At 48.8% G+C, this 17526-nt stretch overlaps 1 protein-coding gene across 2 annotated transcripts in view; it reads left to right on the top strand.

Annotated features, from left to right (window-relative positions):
* Znf341 (zinc finger protein 341) overlaps nucleotides 1-17323 on the top strand; it is a 33635-nt gene extending 16312 nt beyond the window's left edge. The window contains exons 6-15 of one of the 2 annotated variants that reach the window (XM_028775282.1): nucleotides 4-199; nucleotides 1470-1560; nucleotides 3887-4077; nucleotides 6080-6270; nucleotides 8894-9102; nucleotides 12582-12678; nucleotides 13080-13212; nucleotides 14672-14783; nucleotides 14993-15063; nucleotides 16131-17323. In XM_028775282.1, the coding sequence (XP_028631115.1) occupies nucleotides 4-199; nucleotides 1470-1560; nucleotides 3887-4077; nucleotides 6080-6270; nucleotides 8894-9102; nucleotides 12582-12678; nucleotides 13080-13212; nucleotides 14672-14783; nucleotides 14993-15063; nucleotides 16131-16645 (1806 nt within the window). In that variant the 3' untranslated portion in view covers nucleotides 16646-17323. The remainder of the gene's footprint in view (nucleotides 1-3; nucleotides 200-1469; nucleotides 1561-3886; nucleotides 4078-6079; nucleotides 6271-8893; nucleotides 9103-12581; nucleotides 12679-13079; nucleotides 13213-14671; nucleotides 14784-14992; nucleotides 15064-16130) is intronic. The other variant, XM_028775283.1, reaches the window with a different exon arrangement.
* The last annotated feature ends 203 nt before the right edge of the window (nucleotides 17324-17526 follow it).

The raw sequence follows: 17526 nt of genomic DNA, 5'->3' as shown, positions 1-17526 counted from the left end.
TAGGTGCCAAACCAGTGTGTGGAGGCTCCAGTGTACCCCACACCCCCGGTGTACAGCCCTGGCAAGCAGGAATTCAAACCCAAAGGACCCAGTTCCACTGCCCCCATAACCAGTGCAACTGGGAGCACGGTGGCTACCTTTGACTCCCCACCAACATTGAAGACCAGACGTGCTAAAGGTGCCAGTGGACTCCCAGAAGGTTGGCCACCCACCTGACCGGGGCATCTTTCCTTGGCATTGGCTTCCCCCTGGGTTGCTTGGTTCTGGTCTTTGCTGTTAAAATGGTTAAGGTTGAATTTGGTGGTGTGTACTGGAAAAGACAAAATAGCAGTGACTTCAGAACAGTGAGGGTTTTCTTTCCTTAGACCAGGAGCAGGAAGTCTGGGAAGTCACCAAGCACCAGCACCGAGCACCCATGTTACTTTTGTTATTCTGTCCCTCTGTCTCTGGAGCATGGCTTCTAGGGACATGGTTTATCAGGGTGCTTTGTCACTTAGGGAGGTTGCCGAAATGACAGTCATCAGTTTCATATTCCAGATAGTAAGAAAGAGGAGGAAGAGAAGGGCTATCTCCCAACTCCCAGAAGTTCTAGATGGTACTTTCTGCATATGTAGTCATGTGGGCATGCATAGCTGCAAAGAAACTTAGGAAATATTTGACTTAGCCAAGAACCCTGACTATCCCTTGACTTGGGGGATATTTGAAGGTGGGAGGAAGCAGAACTGGCTGTCAGTTACACATGTGTGATCTTCCCTCCCAGAGGTGCTAAGTGTCCATCAGAGCAGTGGAGGCAGAACCAGGGAGCGGATGTGGTGGGGAAGGAACTGGGGATTTCTTAAGGGCTTCCCTTTCAACCTCTTTCCCAACCCTTCTTACCACAAATGTGCATTACCTTACCTTCTTGGGGTTTAGGCCCGGTCCAGGTCTTCTCTGTTATTGGTCACTCACAGTTTAATGGAGAGATGGGCAGGCAGAAGAGGCCAGGTCTCCTCTGTTATCGGTCACTCACAGTTTAATGGAGACATGGGCAGGCAGAAGAGGACACACCTACCTTTCTGGAGGAAAGGAAGTAGTCATGTTGGTACCTAGAAGCAAGATTTCCAGGCAGGGGAATGAACAGGTACAGAGTCCTGAGGTAAGACCATGTGTGCAGGCATCAAGAGTAGCAAGGAGTCCATTGCAAGATGGAGGGAATACTGACATTGGCAGAGGCAGAGGATGTCAAGCACTGAAGGGCATGGCCAAGGGGGTGGAGTTCATCGGGAGGCAGAAGAATCCTTTGAGAGAGTTTGTCTGTTCCCTTCAGAGCAAGGCTTGGGCTTTCCCTCTTACACTGTCTACACATAGAGATGTCTCCAAGGTGCATGTTCCGTCCAACCCCAGGGACAGGGGAGAAGCAATTGGAGGCTTCCCGGGTTCCCTCTGCTGGGCCCTTAGCCTAAGCATTCCTCTCTTCCATTGCCTTTCAGCTGCAGGGAAGCCAAAGGCTCAGAAACTCAAGTGCTCCTACTGTGACAAGTCATTCACCAAAAACTTTGATCTTCAGCAGCACATTCGAAGGTAGCCCTGGGGTCAGGGGTCAGCACAGGCCTGAGAAGTGAGGAGCCCTTCCTTCTCAGGCCCTCTGCCCATCTGTGGGCCTGCAGTACAGAGGAGGAGGAGGGTTTTCTACATTCTCCTCAGATCCAGGGACCTGAGCATACTCACTGAGATAGGAAGATTGGCAGGTCTGTGTGAGCAGGCACTCTTAAATAGTGAACATCTTTACACACACACACATTTCCAAACATTTCCAGATGTTGCTGAAAGTAAACTAGATCTCATCGAGAACATTCAGCGATGCTGGAAATGTCCAAACTGGCACTGTTAACCTTGCATGGCTGTTAGACCCTGGCTAGTGCCCCCTGAGAATCAGAACTTTAAATTTCACCCTAATGAAGCCAGGTGTGACTGGCCCCAAACAGCTGGCATCTACCTTACTGCATGTGCCCCTTTAGATTTTAAATGACATTATCTTTATAGTCCCTGCATTTTGTTTTTGTTTTTGTTTTTCGAGACAGGGTTTCTCTGTGTAGCCCTGGCTGTCCTGGAACTTACTCTGTAGACCAGGCTGGCCTCGAACTCAGAAATCCGCCTGCCTCTGCCTCCCAAGTGCTGGGATTAAAAAGGCGTGCGCCACCACCGCCTGGCTCTAATCCCTGCATTTTTTATTACTGCATTTTCAGTACATAGGAACTCATAAGAACTGGGTTTTCATATTCAAGGACAAACATTGGGGACGATTCACTTTTTTAAATTATTTTGAAAGCTGGGTGTGGGGGTGCCCACCTTTAATCCCAGCACTCAGGAGACGCAGGTAGGCAGATCTCTGAGTTTGACACTAGTGTGGTCTACCTAGTGAGCACCAGGACAGCCAGGATTATATGGTGAGATTCTGTCTCAAAAAAAATTTTTTTAAGTTTTGAAAAAGTGTATTGAGAGGATTTCATGGCCCAGCACTTGCCCAGTGTATACAGGACCCTGGGTCAGTCCCCAGCACCACAAAACAACAGTGTGTACAGGGCCTTGGGTCAGTCCCCAGCACCACAAAACAACAGTATGTACAGGGCCCTGGGTCAGTCCCCAGCACCACAAAACAACAGAAAGCTGATTTTGCTGGATGTGGTAATGCACTCCTGTAATCCTGGTACTTGGAATAGAAAAGAAGATCAGAAGTTCAAGGCTATCCTTGATTGTATTCACGGTCATCCTTAGCTATACAGTGAGTCCTAGGGTGACCTGGGCTATGTGAGCCCTTGTTTAAAAAAATAAGTATTTGAAGAAAATGTTAGGATAGTAGTACATGAATATTTTCTTGGGGGCTAGAGAGATAGCTCTGAGGTTATGGGCACTGGCTGCTCTTTCAGAGGACCAAGATTTCCAGCACCATCTGTGACTCCAGGTCCAGAAGGCCAGTGCCCTCTTCTGACCTCTGTAAGTGCCAAGCACACATATGGCACACAGACATGTATGCAATCAAAACATCCATACACATCAAATAAAAATAAATCTTAAAGAGAAAATGTTTCCTCCCAAAGCTGGAGGTTACGACTTAGCATAGAACGTTAGCATGTAGGAGGTCTGTGGTCCAGTCTCCATAAGGGCAAAGCAAGCAGACTACCCCAAAAGAACAAATGCCAGTTAATTAATAACTAATAAACAAATTCAGCAGCCACTGAGTTGAGGCAGTACTTGGGCCAAGGGGATGGCTCAGTAGGTAAAGGGATTTGTTGCCAAGGCCAACAACCTGGCTTCAGTTTCTGGGGATCCACGTGGTAGAAAAAGAGAACCCCCACAAGATGTTCTTTAACCTTTATGAATATGCTGTGGCACATTTATACACACACACACACACACACATACATACATATACACACATAAACATACTCACACAGAGACACACACACACATACATACACACACATACATATGTACATACATACACATACATACACAGACAGACACACACACAGACACACACACACATACATACACACACATATATACATACATACACATACATACACAGACACACACATACATACATACACACACATATATACATACACAGACACACAGACACATATACACACGTTTCCTACTTGATGCTGTAACAGTGAGGAAATCTGTCATCTCACAGGTGAGATAGCCAAGGAGAAGGTCTGCTCAAGACTGAGCTCAAGAGCCCGAGTCTTTCTACCTTTGGTCTATCTGCCACACTGGGAGAGCAGGTCTTCATGGTGTCAGAATGATGGCATCTCTGGGCCCTCCTGGTGACTGTGAGCTCCTGGGTGGAGGCCATGTCCCTGCTTGTACACAAGAATGCTGACTAACCTTGTTCCTACAGCCACACAGGGGAAAAGCCCTTTCAGTGCATTGCATGTGGCCGTGCCTTTGCCCAGAAGTCTAATGTCAAGAAGCACATGCAAACTCATAAGGTGTGGCCTCCAGGGCGAAGTGGTGGCACAGTTTCCCGAAACTCTGTGACAGTACAAGTCATGGCTTTGAACCCCAACAGGCAAGAAGAAGAAGACACAGGTGAGTGGACTGGGAGAGCCACTCTCCACACTCATCCCCTCTGAAGCTTCAGAGTCTGATGTGGGAACCAAACCCAGGGTCTCTTGTATTCCAGCGGAGAGCTCTATCTCAGTGATGCATGCTCAGTCCCAGCCTCATAGGTTTTGTCGCTCGTTGGGTGGCCTCTGTGACTTCTCTCAGCTTCAGCCTACTTTATATATGAAGTGGGGCCTAGAGGCCTGGGTGTGGTGTGTGTGTGTCATCCCAGCCTTGGTGAAGCTAAGATGGGAGGAAGAGATGGCAGTCAGTCTCTGGTACATAGCGAGTGTGAGTGCAGTCTGTGCTATATGGCAGCCTATCTAAAAAAGGGAGCACAAGGTGAAAGGAAGGGTGCCAAGTATATAATATATGTGCCCTTACTGTAATATGTGTCCAGGGCAGACACAGACATCACTCACTAATTAATTACTGTATCTCTTTCTTTCTGGATAAATCTGAATCCCATGTTAGAATCTATATCTTTCCTTCTTTCCTTCTTTCCTTCCTTCTTTCCTTCCTTTCTTCCTTCCTTCCTTCCTTCCTCCCTTCCTTCCTTCCTCCCTCCCTCCTTCCTTCCTTCTTTCCTTCCTTCCTTCCTTCTTTCCTTCCTTCCTTCCTTCCTTTCTCCTTTTCATTGTGCCCTCCCCTTCTCCTGGATCTCATGTAGCCTGGATGGCTTAGAACTTGCTATATAGCTGAGAATGACCTTGAACACCTGATTTTCCTGCCTCCACCTCCTGAGTGCCACGGTTACAGACCTTTGATACTTCACCTAGTTCCATGTAGTGCAGAGGCTGAACCTGGGGCATCGTTTGTTCAAGGCTCTTGATGTCAGGGAGAGTGTGGGATGGCCTAGTTAGCAAAGAATGATGGAGCAAAGGAAAGTGTCCTAGTTAGAAAGGCCTGGGATATGCGTAGTCAGAGTATGTGTAGGAGTCTCCAGTGTCTAATGACCATGGAGAGGGCCATATCTAAGCCAAGGTAGGGAGAGGAGCAGAGGTCACTAGCTGTCTCTCAGTCAGAATGTATTTCAAGGGCTGTGGATGTAGCTCAGGGTAGAGTGTTTACCTCCACGCAGGATGCCCTGGGTTCAACCCCCAATGGCATATAAACTGATCAGGGTAGCAGTTGGGAGATAGTGGAGGAGAATTAGAAGTTCAAGGTTGGAGCTGGAGAGATGTCCCTGCAGTTAAGAGCACTGACTGCTCTTCCAGAGGTTCAATTCCCAGCATCCACATGGTGGCTCACGACCATCTGTAGTGGGATCCAATGCCCTCTTCTGGTGTGTCTGAAAAGAGCGACAGTATGCTCACATAATACATAAAATAAATTAATTAATTAAAAAAAACAAAACAGAAGTTCAAGGTCACTTTTAGCTACATAGCATATTTGAAGCCAACCTGGACAACATGAGACCCTGTCTGGGGAAAAAATATATGTTAGTGTTTTAGCCTCTGGTCTGTCTGTACTGGAGCACATACACTGAGGTGAGTGCAGCCTTGAACACAGCATCTGGCAGCAAGTCTGCAGTAGGTGTCCCAGGAGCCTTCCCGTGTGATGCGACTCTTGTCCTGCCTCACTCAAAACCTTCCCTGTGGTACGGTGGCCAAAGAAGAGTGCAGAGTTTTTGCTGCACATGCTTAAAAATGCAGAGAGTAATGCTGAACTTAAGGGTTTAGACGTAGACGCATTAATCATTGAACACATCCAGGTGAACAAGGCACCTAAGATGCGCCGACGAACTTACAGAGCTCATGGCCGGATTAACCCGTACATGAGCTCCCCCTGCCACATTGAGATGATCCTCACTGAGAAGGATCAAATTGTTCCAAAGGCAGAAGAGGAGGTTGCACAGAAGAAAAAGATATCCCTGAAGAAACAGAAGCTCATGGCACGGGAATAAATTCAGCATAAAATAAATGCAGATAAAAGTAAAAAAAAAAAAAAAAAACCTTCCCTGTGACTTTTTTCTCTCTCTGCATAGGGTTGGGTCAGTCCCTGTCCAGCACCTCGCAGCCCCAGGCCTTGGCCACAGCAGGTGAGGACGAAGGTGACAAGCCAGAGGCCAAGCAGGTGGTTCTCATCGACAGCTCCTACCTGTGTCAGTTCTGCCCCAGCAAGTTCAGTACCTATTTCCAGCTCAAGTCCCACATGATCCAGCACAAGAAGGAGCAGGTGAGTGGGGGGTGGAAGCAGAGGCCGGGCACAGTTCCCCATGTGTGAGCTTGATGACACTAGGGTCACCCCTGCTACCTGAAAAGGGACAGGGATTAGCCCAGCCTTTTCCATGGCTCTCTGTCCTGAGGGTAGATTCCTGGCAGAAGGGAGTAATGATATACAGTTAGGTTAGATGACAGAGACCTTTGAGTTAGCTGGCTTAAATGGCTAGGGACTTCGTTATCTGACATACAGGAGGTTGAGCCAGAGCAAACACTCAGCTCAGCATTGAGGGAGGGGTGGCTGCTATCATAAGGTGTGGCCTTGTCCTGCATTGTGGCTTATCTTGTGTTTACTGTCTTTCTTTCTTTTTTTTTTTTTTTTTTTAGAGACAGGTTATGGCTGTGGTGTAGCCCAGCCCAGGCTGACCGGAACTGGCTATGTAGACCAAGCCAGCCTCAAATTTGCAAAAATCTGCCTGCTTTTGCCTCTGGAGTGCTGGGATTAAAGAGCATCACCATGCCCCGCACTCTGTTTCTGACCTTTGTTTATTTAATGTGTATGTGTCTGTGCTGTGTGGAGCACGTGAAGGTCAGAAGACAGCCAGTGGGAGTTGGTGCTCTCCCTTCACCATGGTGGTCCCAGAAGTTGAAGTCACCTCGCTGTCCCTGTCAGGGTTACTCTTCATAGAAAATCCAGTCATAGTATGTCTCATGGGCAGTGGAAACCTTCCCTAGCTGAATTCCCTGCATCTCTTATGGATCAGAGATAGTTTTGTTTTGTTTTTGTTTAAAGACAAGGGCTCTTAAAACAAGGCCGTGGCTCAGTGGTTAAGTGCACTGAGTTCAGTCCCTAGCACCCACATCCGGTGGCTCACAACTGCCTGTAACTCCAGCTCCAAGGGATGGCACCCTTTTCTAGCCTCTGAGGGCACCTGTACTGGCATGTGCATGCTCATGTGGGTGCTGAGACTGACCTTGAATTGACCTCCTAAACACTGAGATTATGTGTGTGTGCCCGTCTATGAGGTGTTAGAGGGCTTCGTGCATGGTAGGTACACATGCTAGACTGAGCCGGATGGGCGGTGTCCCAGCGCCAGAGCCCTTGCTCTGACCACTATTAATATGCGTACAGGAGTAGGAGACTGGCCGATGGTTAGGACTTTATTTCTCTCCTATCGAAACTGGCCTGAAGTGAGCAGTTTTTGCCTTGGATAGCTGGCTAGGTGTGTCATCGTGGGCCAGGCTTCTGTCTCTGCTCTAGAGTCTTTGGCTTGTGGTATTCCCCCTCAAAGCTGCAGAATAGTTGCTATGTCTCCATCTGTCACATTTATACGCCAGTCAAGATAAGCACACACACACACACAAAAAAAAAAAAAAAAAAACAGAGATAGGATTAAAAATAGGGATTCCTGCCAGCAGGCTTTTGCCATTTTGTTTTGGGAGGGATGGTGTCCCCAGAGATGGCTGCTTGGATATCATTGCCAAGGAAGGAGCTGCTTGGCTGGCATTAGACGCAAGGCCGTCAAGAAGGTGAAGGGTTTTTACCCAGTTTGTTGCTACTCCGGGGCAAATTGGAGTCAATCTAATTGAGAATAAAGAGAGCTTGAAATTGTGGGAGCACCTGAGGAATTCGGATGACGTCTAGAATTTTCAAAATATTAAAAGCGTATTTGAGCTGGGCAGTGGTGGCACATGCCTTTAATCCCAGCACTTGGGAGGCAGAGGCAGGTGGATTTCTGAGTTCGGGGCCAGCCTGGTCTACAGAGTGAGTTCCAGGACAGTAGTTATGGACTGTGTGGATACTCAGAATTGAACCTGGGTCTTCTGCAAGAGCAACAAATGCTCCTAATGACTCCAAAGGTTGAGCTATCACTCCAGTCCCTGCTGATCGTGATCTTGGGCTCCAGACCTTCCTGCCTTTTCCTCCCAAGTGCTGGGATCACAGGTGGGCACCCCTGCCCTCAGTTAGTGGTGTCCACTTGTTTTGAGAGTCACGACATGATTCTGTGTGACATTAAAAAGGCATAGTGTCATCCCTTTGCTGTATTTCTTGGGTAATTTTTTTGTTTGTTTGTTTTTGTTTTTTTGAGACAGGGTTTCTCTGTGTAGCCCCGGCTGTCCTGGAACTCACTCTGTAGATCAAGCTGGCCCCGAACTCAGAAATCCGCCTGCCTTTGCCTCCCAAGTGCTGGAATTAAAGGCGTGCACCACCACTGCCCGGCATTCTTGGGTAATTTTTATGAATACATTTAAGTTTCACAAAGCCTAAGGGAGGGATAACTGGCCAAAAGAAGAAAGCCCTGTAATCATAGTAAAGCCAGGAACTGAGCTAGTCATCCCTGTGATCCTGAGGAGGCTCATGCAGGAGCATGTTGATTCAAGGCCTGACTGAGCTAAGGAGTGAGTTCAAAGCCAGCCTGGGCAAACTTGTGAACACCTGTATCAAAATAAGAACTAAAAAGAGGGCTAAGAGATAGAACTCAATGGTAGCCTGCTTGCCCAGCATTTGGGAGGCTCTGGTTTCATCTGCAGTTAGCAGGTTGTCCACAACACTGTGTATAGCCTCATCCTCGGTCACAGGGCTGTGGCAGCAGTAGAGGCGACCCCACCTTTCTCACCTTCCAGTGTCTCCCCTCAAGGTGTACAAGTGCGTGGTCAAAAGCTGTGCCCAGATGTTCCCCAAGCTGGATACCTTTCTGGAGCACATCAGAAGCCACCAGGAGGAGCTGAGCTATCGCTGCCATCTCTGTAGCAAGGACTTCCCCTCATTGTATGACCTGGGTGTACACCAGTACTCCCACAGCCTCCTGCCGCAGCACAGCCCCAAGAAGGACAGCACCGTGTACAAGTATGTACCCATGCCACCAGCCATGCTGGACTAGAATGCAGGGAGTCCTGGGCCCAGACTGCTCAGGTTAAATGACACATCTCAAAGGGAGTCAGGGGCTGAAAGCTTAGGTCCTGCCTGGAGTGTTTCAGTGTTGGTACAAATAGGAAAAATGATACTGACTCTTCTTAGACTATTCTTTGTTTGCCAGTCATTTATCATAGAAAAGTGTAACTAGGGGCCAGAAAGATGGCTCAGTGAGTAAAGGTGCTTGCTACCAAGCTTCAAGGCCTAGGTTTGATCCCCAACACGAATGAGGGAAAGAACTCACTTCCACAAAGTTGTCCTCTCATCCCCTCTGCCAAGTACACACAAGATAGATAGATAAATAAATAAATACATACATACATACATACATACATACAAATGAGAAGGGAAAAAATGTTTAGGGCTGGAGAGATGATTCAGTAAGAGTATTTGCAGAGGACCTGGGTTCAGTTCCCAGTGCCTACATGGTGATTCAGAACCGCCTGTAACAGAAGAGGGATCTGGTGCCCTCTCCTGGCCTCTGTGGGCTCCTGCAGGCACAAGGTGCCTATAAACTCACGCTGGCCTCACACACATACACAGACAACAGTCTTGAAAACTGGTGTTCTGGCTTCTCAGAAATGAGATTGCCACATAGATCTTCAGCTCTTTGTTCCTGATACTGTCAGGCTTGTCTTCACTCCTCCCTAAAGTACCCCTCTGTGTTTTCTGGGCCTCCTTTATAGAGGATGCATTCTGCAGACACACACCATCACAATTTTGCCCCTTTGGGTATTTTCCTCCCCCTTGGCTGGCTGCTGGTTAATTTTATTATTATTATTATTATTATTATTATTATTATGTTTTTCAAGACAGGGTTTCTCTGTGTAGCCCTGGCTGTCTGGAAACTCACTCACTCTGTAGACCAGGCTGCCCTTGAACTTAGAAATTTCCCCGCCTTTGCCTCCCAAGTGCTGGAACTAAAGGCGTGCGCCACCACCGCCTGGCTAAAGATTTGTCTATTTATTTATATGAGTAGACTGCAGGTGTCTTCAGACACATACTAGAAGAGTACATCGAATCACATTACAGATGGTTGTGAGCCACCATGTGGTTGCTGGGGATTGAACTCAGGACCTCTGGCAGAGCAGTCAGTGTTCTTAACCACTGAGCCATCTCTCCAGCCCCTCTGGCTGCTGGCTAGAAGCAGGTGTTTTGCAAACAGTCCTGAGTCTGTGGGAAAAGGTGGAGACAGGTATCTGTCTGGGACAACGTCCACTAAATGTTTTGGAGTTGGTATGACTTTTGCATCTCTATACAAACTTAAATCTGTAGGGACCTGGTAGGTGATCTCTCTTACCTCAGAAACTTCTGGGTGAGACTTCTGGAATGAAGATAAGTAAATGCAGATCTCTGAGGAGAGTTGTGTGAACCAGCTTCTGACTCGGCTGCTTCAGAGTTGCCTGAGGGCGATAATAGGGACTGGGGAGCCACCTGCCTCTGCTCAGATCTCAAGCTTCCTTGTGCTGACACATGACTTTGGGGAAAGTATCAAACTGCCTTGGGCCTTAATTTCCTCACCTGTAGTAAGGAGGTCCTGATAGTGCTTAGCCTATTAGAACGAGTCCTCCCTCCCTCAGTATGCCTCTCACTCAGTATCTCCTATAGTCCTGGCTGATTCCACTGTGTCGCCAAGGATGACCCTTGATTACCTTGTCTTCACTTCTCTCAAGTACTCCTGTGTAGTTCAGGCGGGCTGTGAGCTCTCCATGTAGTTGAGGATGACAGTGAACTCTGATCTTTCTGTCGTTACCGCCTGATGCTGGGATAACATCTGTTCCACCACATTTTAGTTATGCAGTGTTGGGGACTAAACTAAGAGCCTCGTGGATGCTAGACAAGACTCTGCCAGTTCAGTCATCTCCCTAGCCCTTCCTCCTCCTGTTTTTGTTTCCATGTGTAACCCAGGCCAACCTTGGACTCACTATGTAGCTAAAGCAGGCATTGCATTTGAAGTGATCCTCTTTCCTCAGCTTTCTGAGAGAGATGCAATTCTAGGCCTTGGCCAAGTAAAAGAAGAATCTATCAAGCATGGTACTTGGAACACAGTAGGTGCTCAGGAAGAGATTGCTACAGTCCTTTTTGCTGGTTTTTAAATTTTTTTTTATTTTTTTATTTTTTGGTTTTTTTGAGACAGGGTTTCTCTATATAACCCTGGCTGTCCTGGAACTCACTCTGTAGACCAGGCTGGCCTCGAACTCAGAAATCCGCCCACCTCTGCCTCCCAAGTGCTGGGATTAAAGGCGTCCACCACCACTGCCCAACAAATTGCCCCTTTCGATACGTAGATTAAGCTTTTGTGGTAGCTTTGGCAGTTGGTCACTGTGTGTCCTCAGAGTTAACTCAACTTGGCCTGCCTATGGAATGAATGTCCCCAAGCCACTGAAGTGACTCTACACCTACCACTCACTGCATTTGGGTCTTTGGTTTTTTGTTTTTTGTGTTTTTCTTCTTCTTCTTCTTCTTCTTCTTCTTCTTCTTCTTCTTCTTCTTCTTCTTCTTCTTCTTCTTCTTCTTTTTGTTGTTCATTTGAGTCATGGTGTTGCTACATAGCCCTGACTGGCTGGAGCTTGGCTAGCCTTAATTCACAGCAACCCTCAACAGGTTTCCCAGGTGCTGGATTATACTACACCTAGGATTCCCGCCCTCCACTGCTGCCCTCCTCCGCCCCTCATCTTTTTTTTTTTTTTGAAAATATGATTTATTCCCTGATGTCACATCACATAGCCCCAGCATTTGGGAACTGGAGGCAGGAATTCAAGGCCTCATCGACATAGAAGTTTGAAAAAAGCTCAAAAAAATTATTCATAGTATTTTCTCCCTTGTTACAAAAAGACATTCTTGTTAAATACAAAGAAAGGATTTTTCTTTTTTTAATTTTTGAGAATGTAGTCAAGGATAGATAACCTGTCTCTAACCTGAGCTACTGGGATATAGGTATGTCCCATTTCCCTGAGATTTTTTCTTTAATTTTTTTTTTTTAATGTTGTTGCTTATCCATGGAAACATGAAGAAGACATTGAGTTCCCTGAAACTAGAGATACAGAAAGTTGTGAGCTGCCATTGATTGTGGTTGCTAGAAACTGAACCCAGGTCCTCTGGGAGAGCAGCCAGTGCTCTTAATCACTGAGTGCTGATTTTCATTTTTAAAGGTATCGTCTGAAAAAAAAGAAAAGAAAAAAAAAAGGTATCATCTGGCTTCTCCAGGGGATAAAGTACTTCAGGGGTAAGGATGAGGCAGGGAAGCCAGAGAGGTGCCTGCACAATCTCATCCGCTCAGCTGACAGTGGAGAATGCCAGAGAAGAGTGGACACACTGAGAATGAATGGCACTTAGAATTTTGCCTCCAGAAGTTGGTTTTGGAGAAGCAGGGGGAACTTGCTAGGGCTCATCTCCTCTCCTTTCCCACTTAGGTGTGTCAAGTGTGTCAACAAATACTCCACCCCCGAGGCCTTGGAGCACCATGTACAGACGGCCACTCATAGCTTCCCCTGCCCACACTGCCAGAAGGTAGGTGTCGCAGCCTTTCCCTTAGAGGAGGCCCTAAGAGGGACCATGAGCTGACTTAGTCTAGCATGTCACCAGGCAGTAAAGAAGCCTTCACAGAGGCACTGGCACCTGACTTGGGTCTTTAAGGATGAGTAGGAGTTTATAACAAAAAAAAAAAAAGTCCTTTGTGTAGGAAGAACAGCCTGGGTGGTAACACAGAGGCTGTCTGCTTTGACCTGGACTGGGCTCACAAGTGCTTAGAGAGCGAGTTGTCTGGAGGGTTAGGTCTGACACGCTGGCCTCCAGCCCCCATGGACAGATAGGCTAATGTTTCCAAGAAGCTAGAAACCAGGGTCCCAGAACTTGGCGGTGGAAGTTGGGGGAAGGGGTCCTTGAGCTGATCTACCAAGGTCTTCCTCTAGGTCTTCCCTTGTGAACGCTACCTGCGGCGTCACTTACCCACCCACGGCAGTGGAGGCCGGTTCAGGTGCCAGATCTGTAAGAAGTTCTTCCGGAAGGAGCACTACCTCAAGCTACACGCCCACATCCACTCAGGTGGGTTCCCCGCCCACCCCTACCCTGTCTGGCCTGCCCCTCTCGCTTTTCCATCCTACTGGCCCTTCTCTGAATCCCTCTTCCTGCTCTCCACACTGATTGCCACCTGTTCTCACCTGTGAGCACTGGTTCCCACCACCTCACCTGGGGACACAGGGTTCCCACAACCTCACCTGTGGACATGGGGTTCCCATAACCTCACCTGTGGACACGGGTTCCCACCACCTCACCTGTGGACACGGGTTCCCACAACCTCACCTGTGGACACGGGTTCCCACAACCTCACCTGTGGACACAGGTTCCCAACACCTTGAGAGTAGAGGCGAGTCCCAAAGGCAAGTGAGGGACTTCGGCTCTGCCCTCTGGGTACCAGCCCTGCTGGATTACCTTATGGGTGTATGGTGACCATCCTCCAGCAAATTCCTACCCCCTCTCCTAGGTTTCCAGCTTGAGGTATAGTAAAAGGTTTTTTTTAATCATTAAACTTTCTTGGAGGAAGGAGAGACATATCAAACATAGACAAGGCTAACCTTGTATTCCTGATCTTCTTGCCTCTAACTCGAGTGCTAGGATTATGGGTCTGTGCCACAGGGTCAGTTGTTGTTGTTGTTTAATGTGTGTGTGCGCACGCTTGCTGTGTGCACCAGGCCTGCTTTTACCCTTCTGTGATTCTCCTGCCTCCACCTCTCTTCTCCCTGTAGCAGTACAGGAGTATAGATGTGTCCCCTCCCAGCTTTATAGGAGCTCTGGAGATTTGGACTCAGGCCCTCACACTTGCGTAGCAAACATTTACCCATGGAGCCCTGCCGATCTCAGAATTAAATTTTATCTTTAAGATAAGTACTGGCTAGGTGTGGTGTACACCTGTAGTCCTGGCTACTCTGGAGGCTGAGATGGGAGGACCCAGGGGTTTGAGATAAGCCTGGGCAATAGAGTGAGTCTCTCTTTCAACACAGTACCAGACAAAAACAAATTCCTGCAAGCTAGGACCTGCAGGTCATGTAAAGTACTCCCAACTCCCTCCCCAGTAACTGCAGTTACTGTCTAGATTGGATAACTATAGTTGAACAGATTAGGAAAAAAAATGATTTATATATGTGTGTTTGTGTGAGTGTATGTTATGTGCATGCAGTACCCAATGAGACCAGAAGAGGGCGCTACAAGCAGTTGTGAGTTGCCCAACAATTGTGTGGAACTTTCCTGGCAAGCATCAAGCCTTGAGTTCCATGGTGACATATTACTGTAATCCTAGCACTTGGAAAGGCTAAGGCAGGAGGATTGGGCACTCCAATCCAGCATGGGCTACACAGTGAGAACTTGTCTCAAAACCCAAACAAAACCCCTCCAATTTCTTTGTGCCAAGTCAGGAAGAATAAGAAAAGCCAGTTGGGGGAGGAGCTAGGTCCTAAATTCAGCTTCTTCCTCATGGAACCCATGTGGCATCCCAATGTCTCTATAGGTGAGAAGCCCTACAAATGCTCAGTATGTGAGTCTGCATTCAACCGCAAAGACAAGCTGAAGAGACATATGCTGATTCATGAGCCCTTCAAGAAGTACAAATGTCCCTTCTCGTAAGTGGGTGCCTTACTTATGGGTCTGGGGTTCAATATGGAGGGATGGACTGAGGGCTGCTCTTCACGTGTGTTGTTTGGGCCCTGCCTACCTCACTCCCCACCCTGCGTAGCCTTTTGATTGACTTTTGATTGACAAAGGCTGGTGCAGGGACCAGTGAGAGGATTCATGATCTTTCACCTGAGTAACCGATGGCTTTGGGTTCCAGGATGCACACGGGCTGCAGTAAGGAGTTCAACCGGCAGGACAAGCTGAAAGCCCATATCCTCTCCCACGCTGGTAAGAGGCTTAGGGACTGGCTAAGATGATTCTCTGAGATAGAACTATCAGAAGGAAAAGCGGACACCTATGTGAGACATATTGTGGGTTTCTATTCATTCACTCCTGAGAGCGAGAAGCCAGATCTGTGTTGGGGACTTAGAGGAGCAGAGGTGAATGAGATGCAACCCTAGTCCCAGAGGAAGTACTTGGAGAATACGCTGCTGAACTGGACTATGTGCAGTGACACAGAGGTCTGTGTTGGTGCCAGTGGGTAGCCGGGAAGGCAGGACAGAGATCTCCAAGTCACCTTCCCAGGGGAAAGAAAGTGTTTATTAGCATCTCATCTTCTGGTCATGCCCATGGCCATATCCTCTGCCCAGGCCCACCAATACTCATTGTCCACCCCACCCCCACAGTCCACTCCTACCCCCCCACCCACTGTCCACACCCACTCACATCCACTGTCCACCCCCACACCCACTGCCCACACCCACTTCCATACCCATGGTAAGTCAGTGTAGCATCCTCCCCATAGAAACAGCCAAAATTGTCTCCAAAAAGGAGATGAAGTGGCTCCTGTTAAAAGCTTGAAAATGGGAGAGTAAACTGGGAATATAGCTCAGTGGGTACAGCACTTGCCCAGCATCAGAAAGCCCATGGTTTGATCCCCAACAACACATAAACTAAGCATGGTAGCAAACAACTGTAGTTCCAGCACTTGGGAGATAGCAGCAAAAAGATCAGGAGTTCAAGTTCTAAACCAGCCTGAAGCCAAGTGGCACACCTTTAATCCCCGTGCTTGGGAACTGGTCATCCAGGTGAGAGGTGGTGTGACCTGCACAGTTCACCAAGGCTTAGGGGTTTAGCAGATTACTTCAGACAAGGGTACAGCAAGTACAAAGGCCCGGGGCTGGGAGCAGCACAGTGGTGGAGTGAGAGGCAGGGAAAAGATGAGAAGCAACAATGGAGTCAGCTGAGGCCCAACCCACAGATTGTTTATAGAGCCTGAGCCTGCAGTCGGTCCCCGGTGCGACACGTGCAGGGTGAGGGGTCACGCCTCTCCCTGATGGCTCCTCATTTCCCAGGCCTGAAGCTCCACAAGTGTGGGCTGTGCAGCAAGTCCTTCAGCCGCCGAGCCCACCTGGCAGAGCACCAACGCGCGCACACGGGCAACTACAAGTTCCGCTGCGCAGGCTGTGCCAAGGGCTTCTCACGACACAAATACCTCAAGGATCACCGCTGCCGCCTGGGCCCTACAAAGGACAAGGACCTGCAAACCCGGCGGCCTCCCCGGAGGAGGGTAACAGCGCGTGGTGGTGGCAGCATCACCAGCGTGCACAAGGAGGAGAACCCTTTGCCGGACCCGCTGGGGCTGGAGGAGCTGAAGGCTGTGGGGCCCTCTCCTGAGGCTGCCCCTGGCAAGCCACCCTTTGAGCAGGACGCTGTGTTGTCCATTGTGGTGGGTGGGGACCCGGAGCTGGTGGTGCCTGGACACACAGAAGGTCTGGGCTCCAACCTGGCACTTGCCGAGCTGCAGGCTGGGACCGAGGGAGGGTGTGCCATGCTTGCTGTCCCAGTTTACATCCAGGCCTCAGAGTAACCAGGCTGGACCTCCCGGAGGTGTGTCTGTTAGGGACGGGGGAGGGTGCATTGGCACAATCCCTTTTGGAAGTTACTGTATCAGCCTTGTCCCACCGCTGTCCTCCTATGCCCCTCGATTATCCGGGGGAAACCTGCAGTACTCAGAAGATCTGAGGCAGGCACTATAGCCCAGAGCATAGCAGTGGTAAGAAAGATGGCCAGAACATGAAGTGCCCAGGGCCTGGCTGATGGAGGCTGGTACACTTGGGCATCCTCCAAGAGAAGGTAGGGTAATCCCACACCCCTATCAAGGTTACCTGGGTGGCCTCAGGTTGTGCTGCTCTTTAGGATGCTAGCTGGATGTGGCTGGAGTCCTTGTGTTAAACCCTTCCTGATGAGGGAGTCCTCAGATGACTGTGAGGTAAGTATGTAAGAGGCACTTAGCCTGGGGCTTAGACTGTAGCTACCTGCCAGCCCTTGCTTCCGATTCACCCGTGTGACCTGAGCAAGGCATGCCACCTCTTCGTGCCCCGTGGTCCTCACCTGTGCAACAGGACTTCATATAACACTACCTCCTAGAGTGTCCTGAGGACATAGTATGCTAAAATGTGCAAAGGGCTGGCCTGGCCGCTGTACCCATGGCCTGGAAAGTGCTCAATAAATCTCAGTAAATGTTTTTACCAATGACATGTGCCAACTGCTCGGGCCTGAGCCTCAGAAGTTCCTTAGCCCTAAGGTGGCACCACTCCCTCTAAAACTACAGGCTAAGATTCCTTGTAGCCCTCCTGCTGACCAAGGAGAATTCCTTGTAGCCCTCCTGCTGACCAAGGAGAATCAGCAGGCTTGCTCTGATCAGTTGTAACTCCAGTAGTCCTCAGCACTCAGGAAGCTGAGGCAGGA

Source organism: Grammomys surdaster, unplaced genomic scaffold, assembly GCF_004785775.1.
Source record: "Grammomys surdaster isolate TR1022 unplaced genomic scaffold, NIH_TR_1.0 254, whole genome shotgun sequence".
Taxonomy (NCBI): Eukaryota; Metazoa; Chordata; class Mammalia; order Rodentia; family Muridae; genus Grammomys; species Grammomys surdaster.
This window is presented reverse-complemented; position numbering and strand designations above follow the sequence as displayed.